General features: G+C 46.4%; 1 protein-coding gene across 1 annotated transcript in view; it reads left to right on the forward strand.

Annotated features, from left to right (window-relative positions):
* GSKIP (GSK3B interacting protein) overlaps positions 1-18,850 on the forward strand; it is a 299,217-nt gene that overhangs the window by 127,292 nt on the left and 153,075 nt on the right. The window contains exon 2 of the mRNA XM_078660123.1: positions 15,361-15,426. Within this exon, the coding sequence (XP_078516249.1) occupies positions 15,361-15,426 (66 nt within the window). The remainder of the gene's footprint in view (positions 1-15,360; positions 15,427-18,850) is intronic.

The following is an 18,850-nucleotide window of genomic DNA, read 5'->3' on the forward strand; positions in this document are numbered from 1 at the left end:
CTTGTCTTGGAGGGCTGCTTGGCCACAGGCTCCAACACCCATACCTTCCTCCCTGGCTGGTAAACAGTCAGAACAGCCTTTTGGTCATGCCAAGCTTTCTGTAATTCTTGACTTGCCTCAAGGTTTTTGCAGGCCTTCTTCGTATGCTATGCCATCCTGGAGCGGAGACCAAGTACATAGTCCACAATGTCTTGTTTAGGAGGTTTAAGAGGTAACTCCCATCCCTCCTTCACTAATCAGAGGGGCCCCTAACTCGATGCCCAAACAGAATTTCAAAAGGCCTATAGCCAACCCCCTTCTGTGTGACCTCTCTGTAGTCAAAGAGAAGGCAGGGAAGCAGAACATCCCATTTTCGCTTAAGCTTTTCTGGAAGGCCCATGATCATGCCCTTTGGGGTTTTGTTGGACCTTTCAACTAACCATTGCATTGTGGGTGATAGGGTGTGGTGAATTTACAGTTCACTCCACACTCCTTCCACATAGCAGTTATGTAACTTGACATGAAGTTTGTACCTCTGTCAGTTAAGACCTCCTTAGAAAAACCCACTCTGTAAAAAATTCCCAAGAGGGCCCTGGCCACCACAGGGGCTGTGGTTGTTCTAATGGGTATTGCCTCTGGATACCTAGTGGCATAGTCCACCATCACTAGAATATAGCTGTGCCCAGATGCAGTAGGAGGGTTCATGGGACCAATTATGTAAATCCCAACTCTTTCAAAGGGAACCACCACCACAGGTAGTGGTATGAGGGGGGCCTTTGTAGTACCACCTGGCTTACCACTGGCTTGACAGGTGATACAGGAGCGACAAAACTCCTTTGTCTTCTGACATGTGAGGCCAGTGAAAGTGAGGGACAAGCCTGTCCCACGTCTTGCTTTGGCCTAGGTGTCCTGCTAAAGGAATGTCATTTGCCAAGGTGAGTAGGAAGCCCTTAAAATTCAGAGGTATGACCAACCAGATTTGGGGTCTCTACTCTCTGAATATAGGATTCCTTCATCCCAATAGATTGTGTGGGATCCACTGACACGCCCAGCAGCAGCTTGCTGTCTGAGGGGTTCAAGCGAGGGGCAGGTTTGCTGCTCCTGGCTCAGATCTGCCCTGGAAGGGCCGCCTGTCCCCAAGAACTCAACCTGATCAAGTTCCAGTCGATCTGAAACAGTTCCTTTACAGGGACTGAGATCATCTCCCTCAAGAGACTGATCCTCACTCTGAGCCTGGGGGAAAAACACAGTCTTATCCCTCCTGCTCTTTCTCTTGGAAAGGACCTGGTCCATTTTTCCAGGGTCCAGGGTCCAGGGCCTGTTCAGTATTAGCTAGTTTGGTCTGTGACCTGGTCACAGCAAACACATCTGCAGTGATGCCCAGCATTTCTGCTTGAGAACTAAGTTCCACTTCAGCTCAGGCTGAAGTCTCCAAATCATTGCCCTACAAACACTCCACTGGAAGGTCTGAGCTACCCACAACTTTCTTTAGGCCAATTACTCCTCCCCAACTGGAATTAACAACTGCCAAGGAATGGTCAGTCCTGACCTTGTTAGCATTAGTCACTTGGTACATTTTTCCAAGTATGATTTGGTCAGGGGCCACAAGATCCTCTGTCACCATAGTGACACTTGCACCTGTGTCCCTGCAGGTCATGGCCTCCTTACCATTGATTAAAGGCTACTGTCTGTATTTGCCCCGGTTACTGGGACTGACAAACAAGGTGGCAATATCTATGCTACCATCACAGACAAACACAGCCTGAGCTGGAGTTCTGACTAGGCCAGAACCCACCTCAGAGCCCAAGGTTAACCCTACGAATCCCTTGTTCCCTGTACCACCACTTGTACTTGCGCTAGGGGGCGCAGTTGCCTTAGTGGTGGTAGGAGGATTTTCCTTGGCTTTTGGACAATCAGCATCTTTTGTCCAATGGGTCTTTACCGTACAAAAGTAACAACAAGGTTTCTTTTTGCCTTTTCCTTTGTTTGATTGTGACTCCCCCCAGATGCAGGTTTTTGGGGCCCTGATGAAGACTGTTTTTGATCTTTACCCTTGTCCCCACCCTTATCTGGAGTTTCAGAATCTTGTTTCTTTTGGCCACCACCATTGTTCTGGGTTTTCTGCGTCACCCTGGCCCTGACCCACTTATCTGCCTTCTTTCACAATTCTTGGGGAATCGTCAGATCAGAGTCAACCAGGTACTGATGCATTAACTGATTTTGGCATTTGTTAAGGATCTGCTCCCTCATAATCACATTGTACAATCCCTTGAAAGCATTCCCTTTGCTGCCAAGCACCAGCCTTCCAGAGCCTTAATGGCACTGTCCACAATGTCCACCCAGTCCTGATTCTGTGCCTTCTGGATATATCTGAACTTAATCCCATACTGTTCAGTGGTTAAACAAAACCCATCAATGAGAGCACTCCTCAGAACTGAAAATTTGTCAGCATCCTCTTCTCTAACAGTGAGGAGCGTATCTCTACTTTTGCCAGCAAAGGAGAGCCACAAGATAGCTGCCCAATGCTCTTGAGGGACCCTCTGAACTTTATAGACCCTTTGCAAAGCAGTTATCCATGTGTGGTTGTCATCCCCAACATGGTAGGGTGGGACAATCTTGCTCAGGTTCCTATTAGCAAAGGAATGCTCTTTAACTCTAGGCACACTGTTGCTGCCACCATGGGACTCTAGTCCCAACTTTTTTCTAGCTTTCTTGACTTCCAGGGACTCTTTATCAAGGGCCAATTGTGCTTGCCTGAGCATAAGCCTAGCTTACTCAAGTTCAAGAAATTGGTATTTCCTTTCATAAGAGTGGTCCCTCTTGCTAGATACAGAGGTCCCTACAGACTATCCTGAGTGATTAGACTCTGCAGAGGGAGATCTAGATCTCCATGGTAAACTCTGCACTCCTCCAGGAGGGGTTAAGAGAGGCTCCCCAGAGCCTTCTCCATGACCCTCTTGAAGATCTGAGTTATCCAGGTTTGGGCCATCATTGTCTCCTGGTCAGGGTTAGAGCCAAGGTCATTAAAGGTGTCACCTCCTGACCTGTCCTCATTCCCTGTCCCACCCACTCTCTTCTATTCTTCTGACCCATGGGTCTTCCTTAAGTCATCTAGGAGTAACACCTCTACCAGGCGTAGAGTGTAGACACTTCTCCCTGTCTTCAACTTTCTAGAGGCACACAGGGGCATATTACCAACCAATAGAGATAATTTTTGTCTCTAACTTATTTAGAGACAAAAATTATCGCCGCAAATCGGCGATTTTTATCGCAGATAAACCTTGCTATTAGCAAGGTTTATCGCAAATGCGATAAAAAACGGTCGCAATGCATGAATATCGCTGAAAAGTCAGCGATATTCATGCATTATCGAGCAAATGCTCTTAGCCATGTTATCCACCTCCCATTGGATAACATGGCTAAGAACTTCTCCTGGGCAAGTGTTAGCTTTTGGAGATATTCGCGCTTAGCGCGAATATCTCCAAAAGTTGGTAATAGGAGATAGCGATGTTAGCGACTGTTTTCAGTCGCTAACATCTTGGCACGCCCACTTTGCATGTCATTAGTGATAAATATCACTGACATGCAAAGCGGGGCCCAAGATGGTCACTATCTCCTATTAGCTGTCGCTAACTGGTGTTAGCGACAGCTTGGTAATAGGGAGATAATTTTATCTCCGCTTTCTTGGCTTTTAAAGCCAAAAAAGCGGAGATAAAGCCCCTTGATAATATGCCCCACAGGGCTTTCAGTTCTTGGAACGAAAACTCACTATATATAGAAGGCAGGGAGCCACTGCCATCTCCTTTTGCAGACATACTAAATGTGGTGAGGTGTTGCACCTACCTAACCTAGTGGGAACTAAACTCTGTGAGGTTGGAGAAAGGGTGTGCTAAACCCTTGACTTACCCAACCCTTAGTTCAGTAGAACTTACTTTGTTCTAAGCTAGCATTATATGTACCTAGTACTAGTGATTTTTCAGTTAATCAATACAAAGATTTATCTGGAAAACAATGCAGGCTTGAATCCCACAGCTGCCACCAATGTGAGAAGTTGGCCTGGTATATGCTGTCCACTAATTAAAGTTGGCACCTTGCACCAGTCCAAACAACCCTTATGGTGATTTATGATGTCAAAGATAACCTAGAAAGCTATCCAAGTGGTAGCTGTTGAGAGCAGCCTTCAGGCTTAGTTTTTTTTAACAACAAATTTTATTGAATTTTCCCATCCAAAGGGGTGAGCCCCCAACAAGCCATATTCATACATAGCAATGAACAGAGGTATACAAGTTGCTGCCAAGGGTATCCTTCGAGATTCAATAAAACAACCCCCGCCACCCACCACCCCCATCCCTGCACCACCCAACCCGCTTGAAAGACTAAACAGGCATAAATACATATGATCATATCTCCGCGCCGACTAATCCATGAGTAAGAGTGGAAAGTCATGTGATGGTGAGTCTGTCTATGAGATCTTGATTCATGGACGTGGGAAAGATAGAAAGATCAATGCCTCGATACTTGGCCCATGCAGTCCAGATTTTCCTGTGCTTCTGCGGGAAACCCCTGGCCTGAAACACAGTCACCTCGGCAGACATGCATTTATCTAATGCGGATTTCCAGGCCGCCACCCCAGGGGGAGAAGAAGACTTGCTGGCTATGTCACGCTTAGCCAGTGTAAGTCCCAGAAAAAGAAGATGTCTCTTATAGATGTTCCCCCCTATGTCATCAGTACTGTGGAGGAGGGTCAGACGTGGATCTTCTGGGAGGTCCCACCCCAGTACCCGCCCCAGGCAGGACAGTATCCCCGACCAAAAATGACGTAACACTGTACAACCCCAGACCGTGTGTAAAAAGGATCAGTCATCTTGACTGGCATCTGAGGCATGAGTTGAGTTTGAGTTTAAGACATTTGTAGAGCGCGCGTACACCTGGCGGTTTCATGGCGCTATGAAGTACTGAGCCCGGGAGGGCAAGAAGGTCGGGGAGGACGGGGAAAAGGAAGTTATTGTGAGAAGGCTTGTGAGAAAAGAAAGGTTTTGAGCGCCTTTCGGAAGTGCGAATAATGAGTGGAAGATCAAAGGTGGGCGGGGAGAGAGTTCCAGAAGGCCGGGGCAAGAGTGGAAAATTTCGTGCCCCCCCACTTTTTACGCCTGAAGCAGGGAACTGTCAACAGGTGTAGGGAGGATGAGCGAAGTTCCCTGACAGGGACGTAAGCTTTGATTTCTGAGGAGATGAAGTCGGGGGCAGCGCCGGCCCGGGCCTGGAAGGTGATACATCCCATCTTGAACTGAGCTCGTTCTCGAATGGGGAGCCAGTGCAAGGATTTGAGGAGCGGCGTGACATGGTGGGATTTGGCCAGGTTGTAGACCAGGCGAGCGGCACGCAGGGGATGAAATAGCTCCCATCTTCCAGAGGCGGAGGCGGGTATAGTACACCCGATGCAGGTATTTAAACTGTATCAGTCTATATCTAGATGACACTGCTGAGCCCCTAGGACTGGCACGAACCTCGGTCCAGTCGTCGTCAGAAAGGGTCGGTATATCAGCTTCCCACGCCGCCCGCGTCCGATGCAGGTTCGTTGTAGTATGTGTGGTCAACGTCTGATAGAGCTGACGGATTTTGTGTTCCCTCAGATCACCCATCAACAGTCTACCCTTCAGGGGATGGAATTCTGGCAGTGTCGTAAGGTTTTTAATCAGGGGAGCTTCAGGCTTAGTTTTGAAGGAATGTTAAGCAGCTTGTTTTACCAGAATGCAACCTTTTTTTTTCCAAACCTTTTTAAACTTTCTTTATTAATTTGTTCTTTCAATACGCATATCACGTTCATATACAGAAACAATTACAAGACACTTCCACCTCCGCCGAGGTAGTGAACCATCCCAGCATTAAACTCAGGAATTCAATCCAATATGCAGTCCTATAGGTGTAGTTCAAACCTTCACCTTTATTGCTTGGCATCGTTTCACCTTACCTTAGCTCTAACCAACCTAACCCTAACTCCCCCCAACCTTCCCCTCAAAAGCAACCCCCCCCAGTCTGTCTAAATAGAGGTCCATGTAGCTCAATGTTCGGTCGGGGTTTCCACAGTCCTTTCCTCTTGGCTGGGGGCTAGTCCCCCACTGGCAATTGCCCCCCCTTGTGATCCCTGTGTGGATTGCAAGGCCTGACCTGCTATTTCCTGAATCATCACCCCCCACGCCAGCAATACCTCGGGTAATTTATCATACCTTCTACAGGGCTCGACAAATCTTTAAAATGGTACTAGTTCTGCAGGTCTAGTACCTTGAAAAATCTCCTCGACCTAACAGTACCCTACTTGATCTCCGTCTCTGAAAGCGGAGCAAATGTGACAAGATTTAAAGGCATCTTTATTGCTCATTTGCTTTGTGAGCAATAAAAAGGCCTTTAAATCTTGTTATCTTGTCACATTTGCTCCGTTTTCAAACACAGAGGACTAAAGTTAGTATATTTTCCTACTCGCCAGAAAGGGCGAGTAGGACCTAAAAATAGCTCGACCTCATGAAATTTACCTCGCAAATGCGAGCGGTCGAGTGGATTTGTCGAGCCCTGCTTCTAGTGGCCCGCATTGTCAGGGGACACGGCATCGCCGCGGCCGGCGCTCACACAGGCACATAAGAAATGGGAGATAGACTACAACTCCCGGCCGCCTAGGCGATGAGTCTGACGTCAGACGCACCGCCCCCAAATGACGCCAGAACTCCAGGATAAGGCAGCGCAGCGACAGAAGATGCTGCCGATTATTCCTAATGGTCCGGTTTGGAAGCTGGTCTTATCTTTGAAGTATCTGGTCTGGTAAGGGTGCCAGTGGCACCGCTTGTTGTTATTTACTGTTGCTCTTCTTTGTGAAGCACTAGAGGCACTCTGGTAGTCCTCAGGGTCTCCTTTGGTGACATGCTACTCCTTCGTGGTGAGCTCATGCGAGGGGAAACGCTTCATTCTTCCCTTATGTTGGCGAGCTCTTATTCCTTGTGAGTGGCACCAGAGCTCTTGATACTTTCACAACGTGTTATCAGATATTTATTTGGTCCTCCCTGTTGGCCAACTAAGGAAAAAAAACGCTCTTGCAGGGAAGAAACTTATTTCTGTTCATAGAGCTCTTGATATCGTTATCCACAGTGCCTGATTTATTCTTGATACTTTCACAGTGTGTTATCATATATATGTACGTCAAAAGGAGAGTAAGTGGATCATTTTATTACGAGCTGTGGAACTGGGGATTAATGTGGACAAGGAGCTAGTGGAATTTCTGTAGCCCATGATAGTAACGCAACAAACCCAGATAGGTAACCACATAAGGTCAGAAAGACCACTGACTCTGAATGATATGGAGCTTGTTGAATCTCTGTAGCCTATTACAGTAATACAATAAACCTATAGAGGTAACCATACAGGGTCAAAAAGATCGTAGACTCTAAATGAAAAAGTGGAATAGGTATGGTGTAAGGACACAAAGAATAAGAGTAAAATGGGAATTCATGACATATTTGAAATAAGGGGTCAGATAGTCACTGAGTGAATTTAGCAGAGGATTGAGGATTGTTACAATAATGATTAGATGTCTTTTTAGAAAATGTGATACTTCCATGTGGAGATTAATTCAATATATATGAAAGTTTGTCAATGAGAGAATATAACTATGCACATGCTTTTAAGAAATAAGATTTTAGAAAATATAATATATGGATAGTAATAGAATATAATGTCCATTGTGTGTTTTATATACTTATGTTGGTTATAACAATAGGATCAATAATGACATTGAATTGAGCTCTTGAGAGCTATCTTAATTGAAATTTATGCTATAAGTCCAAGCAAAATAATGAATGGTTGTTCACACACAGGGGTAAGATGATCGCCGCGCATTCTTGCAAATATATCCAACTCAAAGTAAATATATTCAAATGTTTGATTAATGGCTCGATGGTTGTACAAGAAACTGGATAGTATAAGATGGCCGCCACGATACGCTTTGTAGTGGAGTCTAAGGAGAGGTGGTGTCCTTTGTTTATGTTGGCGGACCGGGTGGCGGGTAAAACAAGCAAACGAAACGTTACGCGTTAGTGTGTGCCGCCAGATTGCAGAGATGGCGTTGTGTACGGACCTCTATTGATTTTAAGGTGAGATTAATAAAGAATGGGACAATAGCGAGACATACATAAGAATGGGTTTGGTTATGTTTTTTAGTGAAGCCGATATCGGCTAATGGCAAGGTAGACCAACATAGTCTCAGTGGGTCTTCAATACATGAATTAATATACAAGGACACAAACAAAGTGTCTTAGGAACGAGATTGGGATATCTTATGCTAAATGCGATTGCATGGAGTCGAACATTGTTTATTTTAAAAAACATGGCTATCAGAGGCTAAAAATAGCGTAATAATCGAGGTCGATGATATATGCTGCTATAATGAATGGGTGAAACCTTCATCAGCCTGGATAGCTTGACTCCAGTGGTGTGGAGAGCCTGGGACTCACGTCTGAGCATCCCCAGCACACTCAGGGTGAAACTTCATCAGCCTGGATAGCTTGACTCCAGTGGTGTGGAGAGCCTGGGACTCACGTCTGAGCAACCCCAGCACACTAATGAATGACACGTAAATGTGCGAGTATTGACATACTGTTTAATTTATCGAGTTGACCATCGATGGTATTTAACCATCAGAGTGATAAAAAAGGGTGGGTTGATCACGTACTGCACAGCAGAATTATCCGTTTAAAAGTGGGATATATATGGGGTTTCTTTTGACTATCAACAAGAATAGATAAAACGAAGTTATATATGATTCAACCAACAGGCTAAATGGAACTTATCATGGCTCCATAATAGCATCATTATTTGGAAGATTGACTTACTACACTTCGTTCTTGGAAAAGATTAAAGAACTACCTGTTATTGATACAACTTTGCAAGCTAAGGTATGAATTTGTTTTGGCACATTTATGATAAACTAAACATGGTTTTAATATAGGACACGGCATAGAAACTTTGAAAATCGTTTTTCTATGTGAATTTTATTATAGACAATCGGATAAAGATATACCAGTGGTTTTCACAAAAAAAAACGACATTAATAAAGAAAATGATATGTGATACAACGCTATAGAGGTGAGCTGGGATGTCGTATACATTGTCTGTGCATGTTTTGGATTGTCACAGGGTACTAGAGACACTCCAGACATTTGATAGTCATGTATCTTGGCATCGGGTGTTTACTCACACGGTGGGTGCGACTCTGCATTCTTTTATAATGGATTTCACTTACCCTTCTCTTTTTTATTCACAAATGGGTCCTGCTGCAGCATGGAGCAATATTAGTTGGATTGTTAGGAATACGTGGCGTGCTTCGCGCTTTCTTGGTGTGTAACAATATGGAGCTGTCATCAATCTTTATTGAAAATGAGGTTGGTGACAGTGATATTACTTATTTACACGGTGATGGTGGTCACTACATACAGAAGTGTAATACATGCAAGATATGCATGATAAAGATTGAAAAGCTCTTAATCCTATGTATATGTACGTATATACAACCAAAACGCCTAGGATTTAGTATATGCTTCTTTTCTTTTCTGTTTCATGTATGACGTACAGCCTTGAGAAAGCCCGAACGGGGCGAAACGCACGTCAGCTGTGGATCTCTATCAATTGAAAAATAAAAGCATGAATTTTCTACACCTTATGGTTTTTGGAAGTTGCTTCTGACAAAGGACATGGACTAGCAAGAAAGTGCTATAATTGCACAGAGGATAAAAGTGACTATCTTGATGTGCACTGGTGTATTACTTATTTTGAGGTGACCTACGGCCTGGATTGCTATTTGGGCAGGAGGTGCCGGTTGATGCTCTAGGTGGATGTGCATCCAACGCCAAAGCTGCACTCTATATTGTTCGTTGTGTGCGAAATTGAGTTGAATTTGTAATTATATGTGACTAAGAGAAATAAGGTTGATGTGCGGGTCACTATAGCAAATCCGCCATTCTTTGTACCTCATATATATGTATTTAGTCTTCCCTGTTGGCGAGCTAGGAAATACGCTCTTGCAGGGAAGAAACTTTTTCTGTTCATTCTTGGATTTCATTGTGACGGACAGGAGAGTGACTTTCAACTCTTCCCTCAAGCTGCATTTTATTTACCACTGAAGGTTCCTGGATTGTGTTCTTAATTGTGCCATATATGATTTACTAATCACTCATAGTGATCCTTATTCTTCCACATCCACAGGGGTGCATCAAGGCAGTAGTTCCTTCTAAGCAGATGCCCTCCTCTCACTATATCAGGGGTTATGGTAGTAGGACTGCAATTATCTGCTCAGCACCCTTGTTAGCCAGCATTCTTTTCTTTTCTTACAGGTTAGTGGAAGTGTGGGTAGAGATAAGAATGAAGCGATGGGGGAAGTAGTAGCAAAAGTGAGGTGGTCATTTGTTCCTTTGTATTCACAGGTCTCCCTCCCCGCTGTCCCCATCCTTCCCTTCCCCCACTTGACCATCTTTTAGTCTGCGTGTACATTATATCCAGACTTGGGACGGTCGAGAGGTGGACCCTCTAGAGCAACGGTTCGATCCTGAGGATACGTTCTGGCATCGGGACACGCATATGTCCCTTTTCGGCAATAGCCCACTCCCTTAAATCAGTTTTCCATTTCGCCCTGTTGTGTGAACCAGTGCCGTCTAGCGATAACAAGCCCCAGAACCAAAAACCGCCTAATAGTCTTATGTTTCGGATCCCGGGGGATCAAGCCCAAAAGACAGGGGTGAGGGTCCATGTCAATCTGCCACCTTGTAATCCTAATCAAGTGTTCTAGGACCTCCCCCCAGTACGTATGAATTATCGAACAGGTCCACGCCATATGCGGAAAGTCCGCCGGGGCGTGGCGACATCTAGGGCCTTGTGGAGCCCTGGAGCTGTCAATGACGTGGAGCAGCCTAGGTGAGAGATAGGTCATGTGTACCATGTTATACTGGATTTGTTTGAATCGATTGCATACCGACACCTTCCGCAAACTCTCATGTATCTTTTCCCAGTCCCGCACCGTGATCTCCTGCGGACACACCTCCTGCCATTTCCCTTCTACCTTTAGGGGTCCATTCTTTTTATCCTCCCTCAAAGCCTCATAGAGGTGGTTGAAAGACTTCCACCCTCCGGCCATGGTGAACAGTGTATTCGTGTGCTCCGGTGCTTCTGGGAATGAAGGCCACAACTGCTGCGCTGTTGCCGCTATTTTCGCATACTGCAGGAATTGCCTTGATCCCAACTCAAAGGTGGCCACCGCCTACTGATAGGTGATGAATTTGTTATCCGGATAGAGGTCCGATAGCATAAGGCAACCCCCCCTCCTTCCACTTATCGATGGACATAACCCTCTCAATTTGAGCGAAGGCCGGCATCAGCCAAAAATCAACCTCGGGGGCAAACGGCCTGGCCAGGATAAGTCTGCAAACTACTCTATTCCATATACAGGCTAATAGCTGCACCAATGGGGCACTGTGCTCCATCTCCCCCCCACCCCCCGGCCCGCCAGAGAAGAGTTCCCAGCTGCTGATCCCCACAGGAGTCTGCCATCAAGGACCTCTCGCAGAAGGGGTCCGTATCTAGCCAGGCAATGGCGTGTTGGAGTTGCGAGGCAAAGTAGTAGAGCTCCATTTCTGGGATTTCCAAGCCTCCCCTACCACATCTATGTTTCATTACCTCCAGGCTAACCCGACTCCGCTAGCTGTTCCACAGCAATAGAGTAATTAGTGCATCCAACTCCTTGAACACCCGATGTGGCAGCTCGAAGAAGGAAAAATTCATCGTGAATAGACATCGTGGCAGGACCACCATCTTTATCAGGGCGATCTTCCTCATTAAAGAAAGTTTAAGTGTGTTCCAGAAGGCAACACTGCCCCGGAGACCCCGCAGTATTCTCCCCATATTGTGGTGGTAAAAGGTGGGCTCATCCCTGCCTATCCATATACCCAGGTAACGCAGCGTATCCATCACCCACGAAAGTCCCAAGTCCGGGAGCTGGACGCCGTCCCAGTCTTTCACAGACCCAATCGCGTACAATTGTGACTTTGCTCTAATAATATATAGCCCGGACGCTTCAGCAAATTGAGTAAGCGCCTCCATTAGCGATGGTATCGATCGAGCCGGCCGCTGCAGGTATATCAGGGTATCATCAGCATACAGAGACACAATGTGTTCTATACCACCCACCCAGATTCCCTGACCCTGGAGTGTCCACCAAAGGTAACATGCCAGTGGCTCCATCGCTAGGGCGAAGAGCAGGGGGGAAAGCGGACACCCCTGTCTCGTCCCTCTCTCTGCAGTGGGTCCGATACATACCAACCTGTGCGAACCCTCGCCACAGGCCGCGCATATAATAGTTTAACCCAATTAACAAATTTCTTCCCCAGATCCAATTTGAGGAGCACCTGCCACAAATAGTTCCACCGAATGGAGTCGAACAATTGTTCGATATCGAGAAAAGCTAGTGTGCATTGCTAGCCACTACCCTCCAAGAACTGCATAACATGCGCGAGGCGGCAGATATTCCGTAGTGCGTTCCTGCCTGGTATAAAACCAGATTGTCGACCAGTCGACGGAGATGTGGAAGGAGCCTGCTCGCCAACCCCTGGCTAATGATTTTAAGATCCACATTTAGCATTGAGATTGGCCTATAAGAGCCGGGGAGCAGCGGGTCTTTCCCTGGCTTGGGAATCATCACTATTAGTGCCTCGCGCATCGAGTCCGGGAGGATACCGCTCTCACCGGCTTCCGCCAAGATTTCCAAAAATTTGAGGACCATGACCCTCCCATACTCTTTATAAAGTTTGGCCGCTGGGCCATCCATCCCCAGGGATTTAGCAGTCCGCAGATGGGCGATCGCTGCCCGTACTTCCTCCCCCCTCAGCGGGTCTCCCACGGACTCCTGACTCTCATGGTCTATGCTGGGCAGTTCTACTCCCGCCAGAAAGGCCGATATAATCGATAGGGCGACGGGGGGCTGGGGATCAGAATATATTTTGCGCAGATGGGTCACAAACACTTTGTTAATCTCATGCTGTGTGTAAACCATATGTCCCAGTTCGGATTGGATGGTTAAAATAGGGTGGGGCTGAGTCTCCAGCCTAAAAGCGCGCCAGTAGACACACGGCTTGGTCCCCCTCAGTATACCAGCGGCGTCTGCTCGCCGTTCTGTTGAATTTGCCCAACGGGTCACAGATGTCCCCTATCTTGCGTCGTAATTCCGTCCACTTAGCCGGCCCTTCCCTATCCGTGGGGAGCTCTCTTTCCAGCGCTGCCAACCGCTCTTCCTGTTGTCTTAGATCACGCTCGAGCATTTTTCTTCACCCCCACCTCCGTAGACATGCATACCCCCTTCATCGCATCTTAGATCTCGGCCGGCCTAGAGAGTATGTTATCAATAGGGGGGAGTGGTCAGACAAATATCGGGCCAGATAATGTGCCTCCCCTATTCATTGGACTGCCGTTCATTGGACAAAAAAATAGTCTAGTCTACTATAGGTATTGGCAGCAGGCATGTGGCATGAATACACCCGATGACCAGGGTGGCGGTGTCTCCAAATTTCTAGGAGGTGATAATTTTGAAGCATTCGACCCATAGCCTCTCTCACCCTAGGTTTGGTATCCGGTTTAGGGGGGTACCTGTCTATCTCCCCATCAAGGGCATAGTTAAAATCCCCTGCACCTATCAATTCTGTGTCTGGGTCCAGATCCAACTGTCCCAGGACCCGACTAAAAAACTCATCACTATTCAGGGCATATACATTCACCACGCATATGCAGCGGCACCAGAATGCAACCTTATAGTATTGGTTAAATGAAAGGAGAACCACACAGTAGTTATAAAAATATGTATTTATTAATATAACACCATCTATTATGACACAGTATCTCCCACACAGAGATAATCACAAAGCACACAATACTGTAGCACAGAAACAATAGTAAAAAGCACTTATACAAAGTGGGCCCCAGGAGGGACCAAACCGTTTATTAAGAAAGTGATATAAGAACCACTACCCGAGTCAAGAGCGTGTCTAGAGTACGTAGAATCGCTGGGACCCCAAGGAACCACCCAAGGTGAGTTGATAGGGACCCCACGGAGGACGTGTGCACTGTGGGAACACAACGGTGTGCTCTGTACAATTCTATTGGGAAGTTGCGGTTGAAGTTTCAGAATTTTAGGATCCTTCCCAGTAAACTTGGAAAAAATCCCATGGATCACAGAAGGTTGGAGAGCCATCTCACCTGTGGATACTGAAGTACCAGAGTTACCTATCCCAGGGAAGTGGGGTGCATATGTCTGAAGTGGTGTTGGAAAACGCAGTCGATCTCAATGGAGGACTTGTCACTGCTGGCAGGAAGAAAAGTGTCAGTTGGAATCCAAAGATGAATTCTTGTCGAAGAGTACCTGAAAGCAAAGGGAACAGAGTCTGGTTCACTTTGGAGTGAACAGGGGCTCGGTAGACAAATGCCCACCGATGTCGGGTGCTTCAGGTGCGTTGATGGAGTCTTTGACTCTGCAGCTACAGGGACCAGGAGATGTCGAGGACGACCAGGAGCCGGATACGAGTTGTCCCACAAAGGATGTCGAGTGCTGAGGGGTTGGTGTCCGGCAGGCGCACCAACAAGCCTTGGCAGCTGCAACCAGGGACTAGAAGTCTGCTCCCGGGAACACCAGCGACCCCACGAAGCTTGCTTCGAACATGTTTGATACCAAACACAATAGGGTTGCGTACAGTTGTTTTCAGGATGGTTATTACGCGGTCACATAATGCACCTCTACCTATATGTATGACTGATGTACTGACAACCCGGGAGAGTGGACTCCGTAGGCTGCAGGGGTGTCCTGCTCATGAAGTGGAACCCTCTCACTAAGAACCAAGCACCCTGCCTTCAGGCCTGCTATAGGGGTGACTTATAGGTTTTAAATGCAGTGACCCTTAGATATAGTAAACCTATATCTTAAGTAAGTGGTGCATGCACTAACTTACACAGGCTGCTATGGAAGACCTGTAGTTCCATTTTGCATGGCCTCTCATGGGTGGCCTAATACATGCTTCAGCCCATGGGAGGCCCCTGGGGTACCTATGCCTTGGGTACATGGGTATCATATACTAGGGACTGACAAGTGTACCCCAGTATCCAATCTCGAGTACACCAAAGTATATGTCGTAATAGTTTATGGAGATAGAAGATAGACTGGGGTCCTGATTAGCAGGATCTCAGTCAGACTAGTCAAAAACAGTATTACATTTAGCAAAAAGTGGGGGTAACCATAAGACGCAGCTCCTACTTTCCTGCAGTATGGTTTCAACAAAAGTAACAATTCCTTCTTCTTTCTTCCTTTAGGTCGCTGCCGTCCATTACCACCAGGGATGTGTCAGTAGCCCCTCAAAACAAACCGAAGGGCCACAGGTAAGTGTTTTGCTCACACTATAACTGTAAGGGAGGGATGTGAGGGAGAGCACCACTCAGTCTTAACCCTGTTACCATGTGTTTGTATCTTGTTAGTTTATTCATTTATTTATACTATTATTTACTTTTCATAGCCGTACAATATTCCAGAAAATACAGTAGTGATGACTAAATGCATGGCCATTATGCAAACAAAAACATATGGGAAGGGGGAAGGGCGGAGGGACATGGCACAAACTCAGATCTGATCAAGCATCCAACATCACAGTACAGAATTGAGAGCACATTCAATAGTAGACGAACAAAGATCAAATGCATGCACTGCGCAAGTTATACAATAGCATCCCAATTATCCGGTACAATTACAGTCTTGTGTCGATGAAGGCATTGTTATCATTACCATAGTCCATAGTCACAGCTGAGGTACGGGCAGTTGATGTGCATGAGCAAAATGGTTTTCAGGGTGTTCCAGGTAGATTAGAAGGATCTGAATTCTGTATGCCCAGCCAATATGTGACTGGGGCCCAAATCTCTTTAGGTCTAGACATGGGGGGCATTAATTCCCTTGTATCTCCTTAGTTAAACTTCACTAGGCATGGCATAATAGATCTTCAGGGCTTCCAGCAACCTTTTATAAGGTGTATTAGGGGATTAACTCCAATGAAACAACAATTTTAAAAAAACTCCATCTTTAACTGTAAGTGGAGTTCTTGGCTGTGTACATGTCAGACCTCGTACCATGTACTACAGCGTGGCAAGCACTTTGCGGTGGCCAATATACACGCTACACCCTGTTTCCCACAGGAGTGCTCTCTGCTTAGCCTCCCCTCCTCCCACCGACTCCCCAGAGGTGTTCACATACCTGGGCTAGCCATGCTCCTCCAGGAGTGTGGCGGGGCAGCTTGTGGGGACGGTGGCCTCCTGGCATCCTCGAAGTCTCCTCAAGGCTTCCTCTGCTCTGGATGACTCGCGTCTTGGCTCCTCTCCGCTCTCAAACCCTGGAGACATTTCTTGTTGGTCTGTGGGATCTGACATCCTTACTCTGATGCCTCCTTCTGCGTCACTGGCTTCTCCGTGCTCATCACCCCCTTCAGCTGGGGTTGTATCCTCCCTTATTGGTTCAAGAGAGCTAATGACGCTCTACTTAGATGTCACGTATCGAGGAATTCCTGCCAGTTAAAGGGCGTGCATTCTACAAAGCCGGAGCCCTCTTGTCCTAATAGATGGGGCGTTCAAATTTGTTTTGTGGCCCCTCCCGGGACAGGCTGAAAACAGAGAAAACGGTTGGCAATGTTATGAACATGTCAGTGTGTCTCATCCAGCTCTATCCCGCTTGCCTCCGGGGACAGTCCTGCGCAACACACCTCCCACTTAGGATTTTCCCACTCAGGGGGAAAAGAGGGATTCGACAGAGAAAGTCTGCATTACCAATATCAAGGTCCCTGCAATGCTTCACCTCAAATATATACGGTTGCAAAGACAGAAACGATGGGAGGAGATGGGCGTTATACTTGTTGCGGCTCATCCACATCAGTGGAGCATGTCCATATACAGCAGTAAAGGCTTATCCTCCAGATAATAGCATTGCTTTTCCCAGGGCCCACTTAATGGCCGAACAACCTTTCTCAATTAAATGGCATTTCTGCTTTCAGGGGAATAGTTTATGACTTATAAACAAAACTGACAATTCTACCCAATCATCTGATTTATGTGACTGGTACGCTCCCACACCCACCTCCAATACATCAGACTACAAGATACAAGGTTTATTGAAATTAGGAAAGGCTAGGATCATGCTTGTAGTGATGGCCATTTTAAGGAGCCAGGAGGCTTGCCTGATTTGGGTTGAAGGGTTCAGGAGGTCTTTCTTTTGTACCCCTTCTTTCAACAGATCTGTAAGGGGCCCAGCTAGCTCGGGGTACTGCAATTTAAACTGTCTGTAGTACTCCAGGAGTCCAAAGAAGGCCCTTGCTTCTTTTTTGGTGCTAGGACGGGGAGTGTTTGGGATGGCTTTTACCTTTTCTTCTTGGGGGTCTGTCATCCCCTTCCCTAGGACATATCCAAGGCCTTTGACCTTGTTGAACCCCATCTTGGATTTCTTTGCATTCACATGGAGTGTTGCTTTCTGTAAGTTCTGAAATATTTGGTGACAATGTAGGAGGTGTTGCTCACATGAGGGGTTGACTATCATATTATCATCAAGATATGCAAAAGAGTAGGACTGTTGGTTTTGTAGCACCCGATTCATCAGTCTTTGGAAAGTGGCAGGAGCGCCATGGGGACCAGAGGAAAGTGCACTGACATCATTTAATCATTTGTGAATAGAAAAAGCTGTCTTTTCCTAATATTCTTGTCATAAGGGCACTTGCCAATATACCTTGGTAATATCAAGGGTAGAGATATACTGCGCGTCCCCTAACTTCTCGATCAGCTCATCTATTCTTAGAAAGGGGTAGGCATCATAAATGGAAATAGAGTTAAATGCTCTGAAATCGATGCAAAACCGTATAAAGCCATCAAGCTTCGGCAGTAGGCAGGGACCAATTGCTTTTGGAGGGGCTAACCATCACCATCCTTAACATGCTCTCGACTTCAGTTGTAATAGCTTGCCTCCAAGCAGCTGGTATCCTGTATGTTCTTTGTTTGACAACCACTCCGGTAGAAGTCATAAAGGAGTGTTCAGTTAGGGAGGTTCTGTCTGGTAGGTCAAAAAATAGAAAGGCAAAGGGTCACAGGACCGTCTGGAGAGCAGTTCTTTGTTCTGCTGTTAGGGTTTCGTTTATGACCACGTCACCTAAGGTACAAGGGGAGGGTTCAGTATAAAGAACAAGGTGGTCTGTTTTGGGAAAAGTGTCTAAGCACTTCTTCAAAAGATTGATGTGGTAAGTTTTTTGTTTCCGGAGAGACATATGCTGCCTGTAGGTAGTGTTTCCTAGTTTTGCAACAATGTTATATGGTTCGTTCTACTCTGACCTTACTTTCGTGGGGGAGCTCGATAGGGGGACTAGGACCCAGCTGTTGGTCTGGAAAGCCTGCTACTTCTTCCCTTTGTTATAAAACGTTTTCTGCTTTGTTTGGCTTTTATCCAGGTTCGAGTGAGCTAAATCGTGTAGCTTATCTATTTGGGACTTCAATTGCTGGGCACAGTCTTACAGGTTCCTTGCATCATCTCCTTCTTCCTTTTCCAAAGCCTCTTTAGTCATGTCTAGAAGTGTTCTTGGTTGTCTCCCATAAAGCAGCTTGAAGGAAGATCACTTTAGACTGCTTTGGACCTGGCCACGGATGACAAACATGGCAAGCGGTAGGAGCTGATCCCCATTCTTACCTTCCCCAGTAAGCATCTGTTTGAAAGTAAGCTTAAGGGTCCCATTGTACCTTATGACTAAGCTGTCTGTTTGTGGATGGTACGCGGACATTTTGCTAC

Source organism: Lissotriton helveticus, chromosome 9 (genome assembly GCF_964261635.1).
Source record: "Lissotriton helveticus chromosome 9, aLisHel1.1, whole genome shotgun sequence".
Taxonomy (NCBI): Eukaryota; Metazoa; Chordata; class Amphibia; order Caudata; family Salamandridae; genus Lissotriton; species Lissotriton helveticus.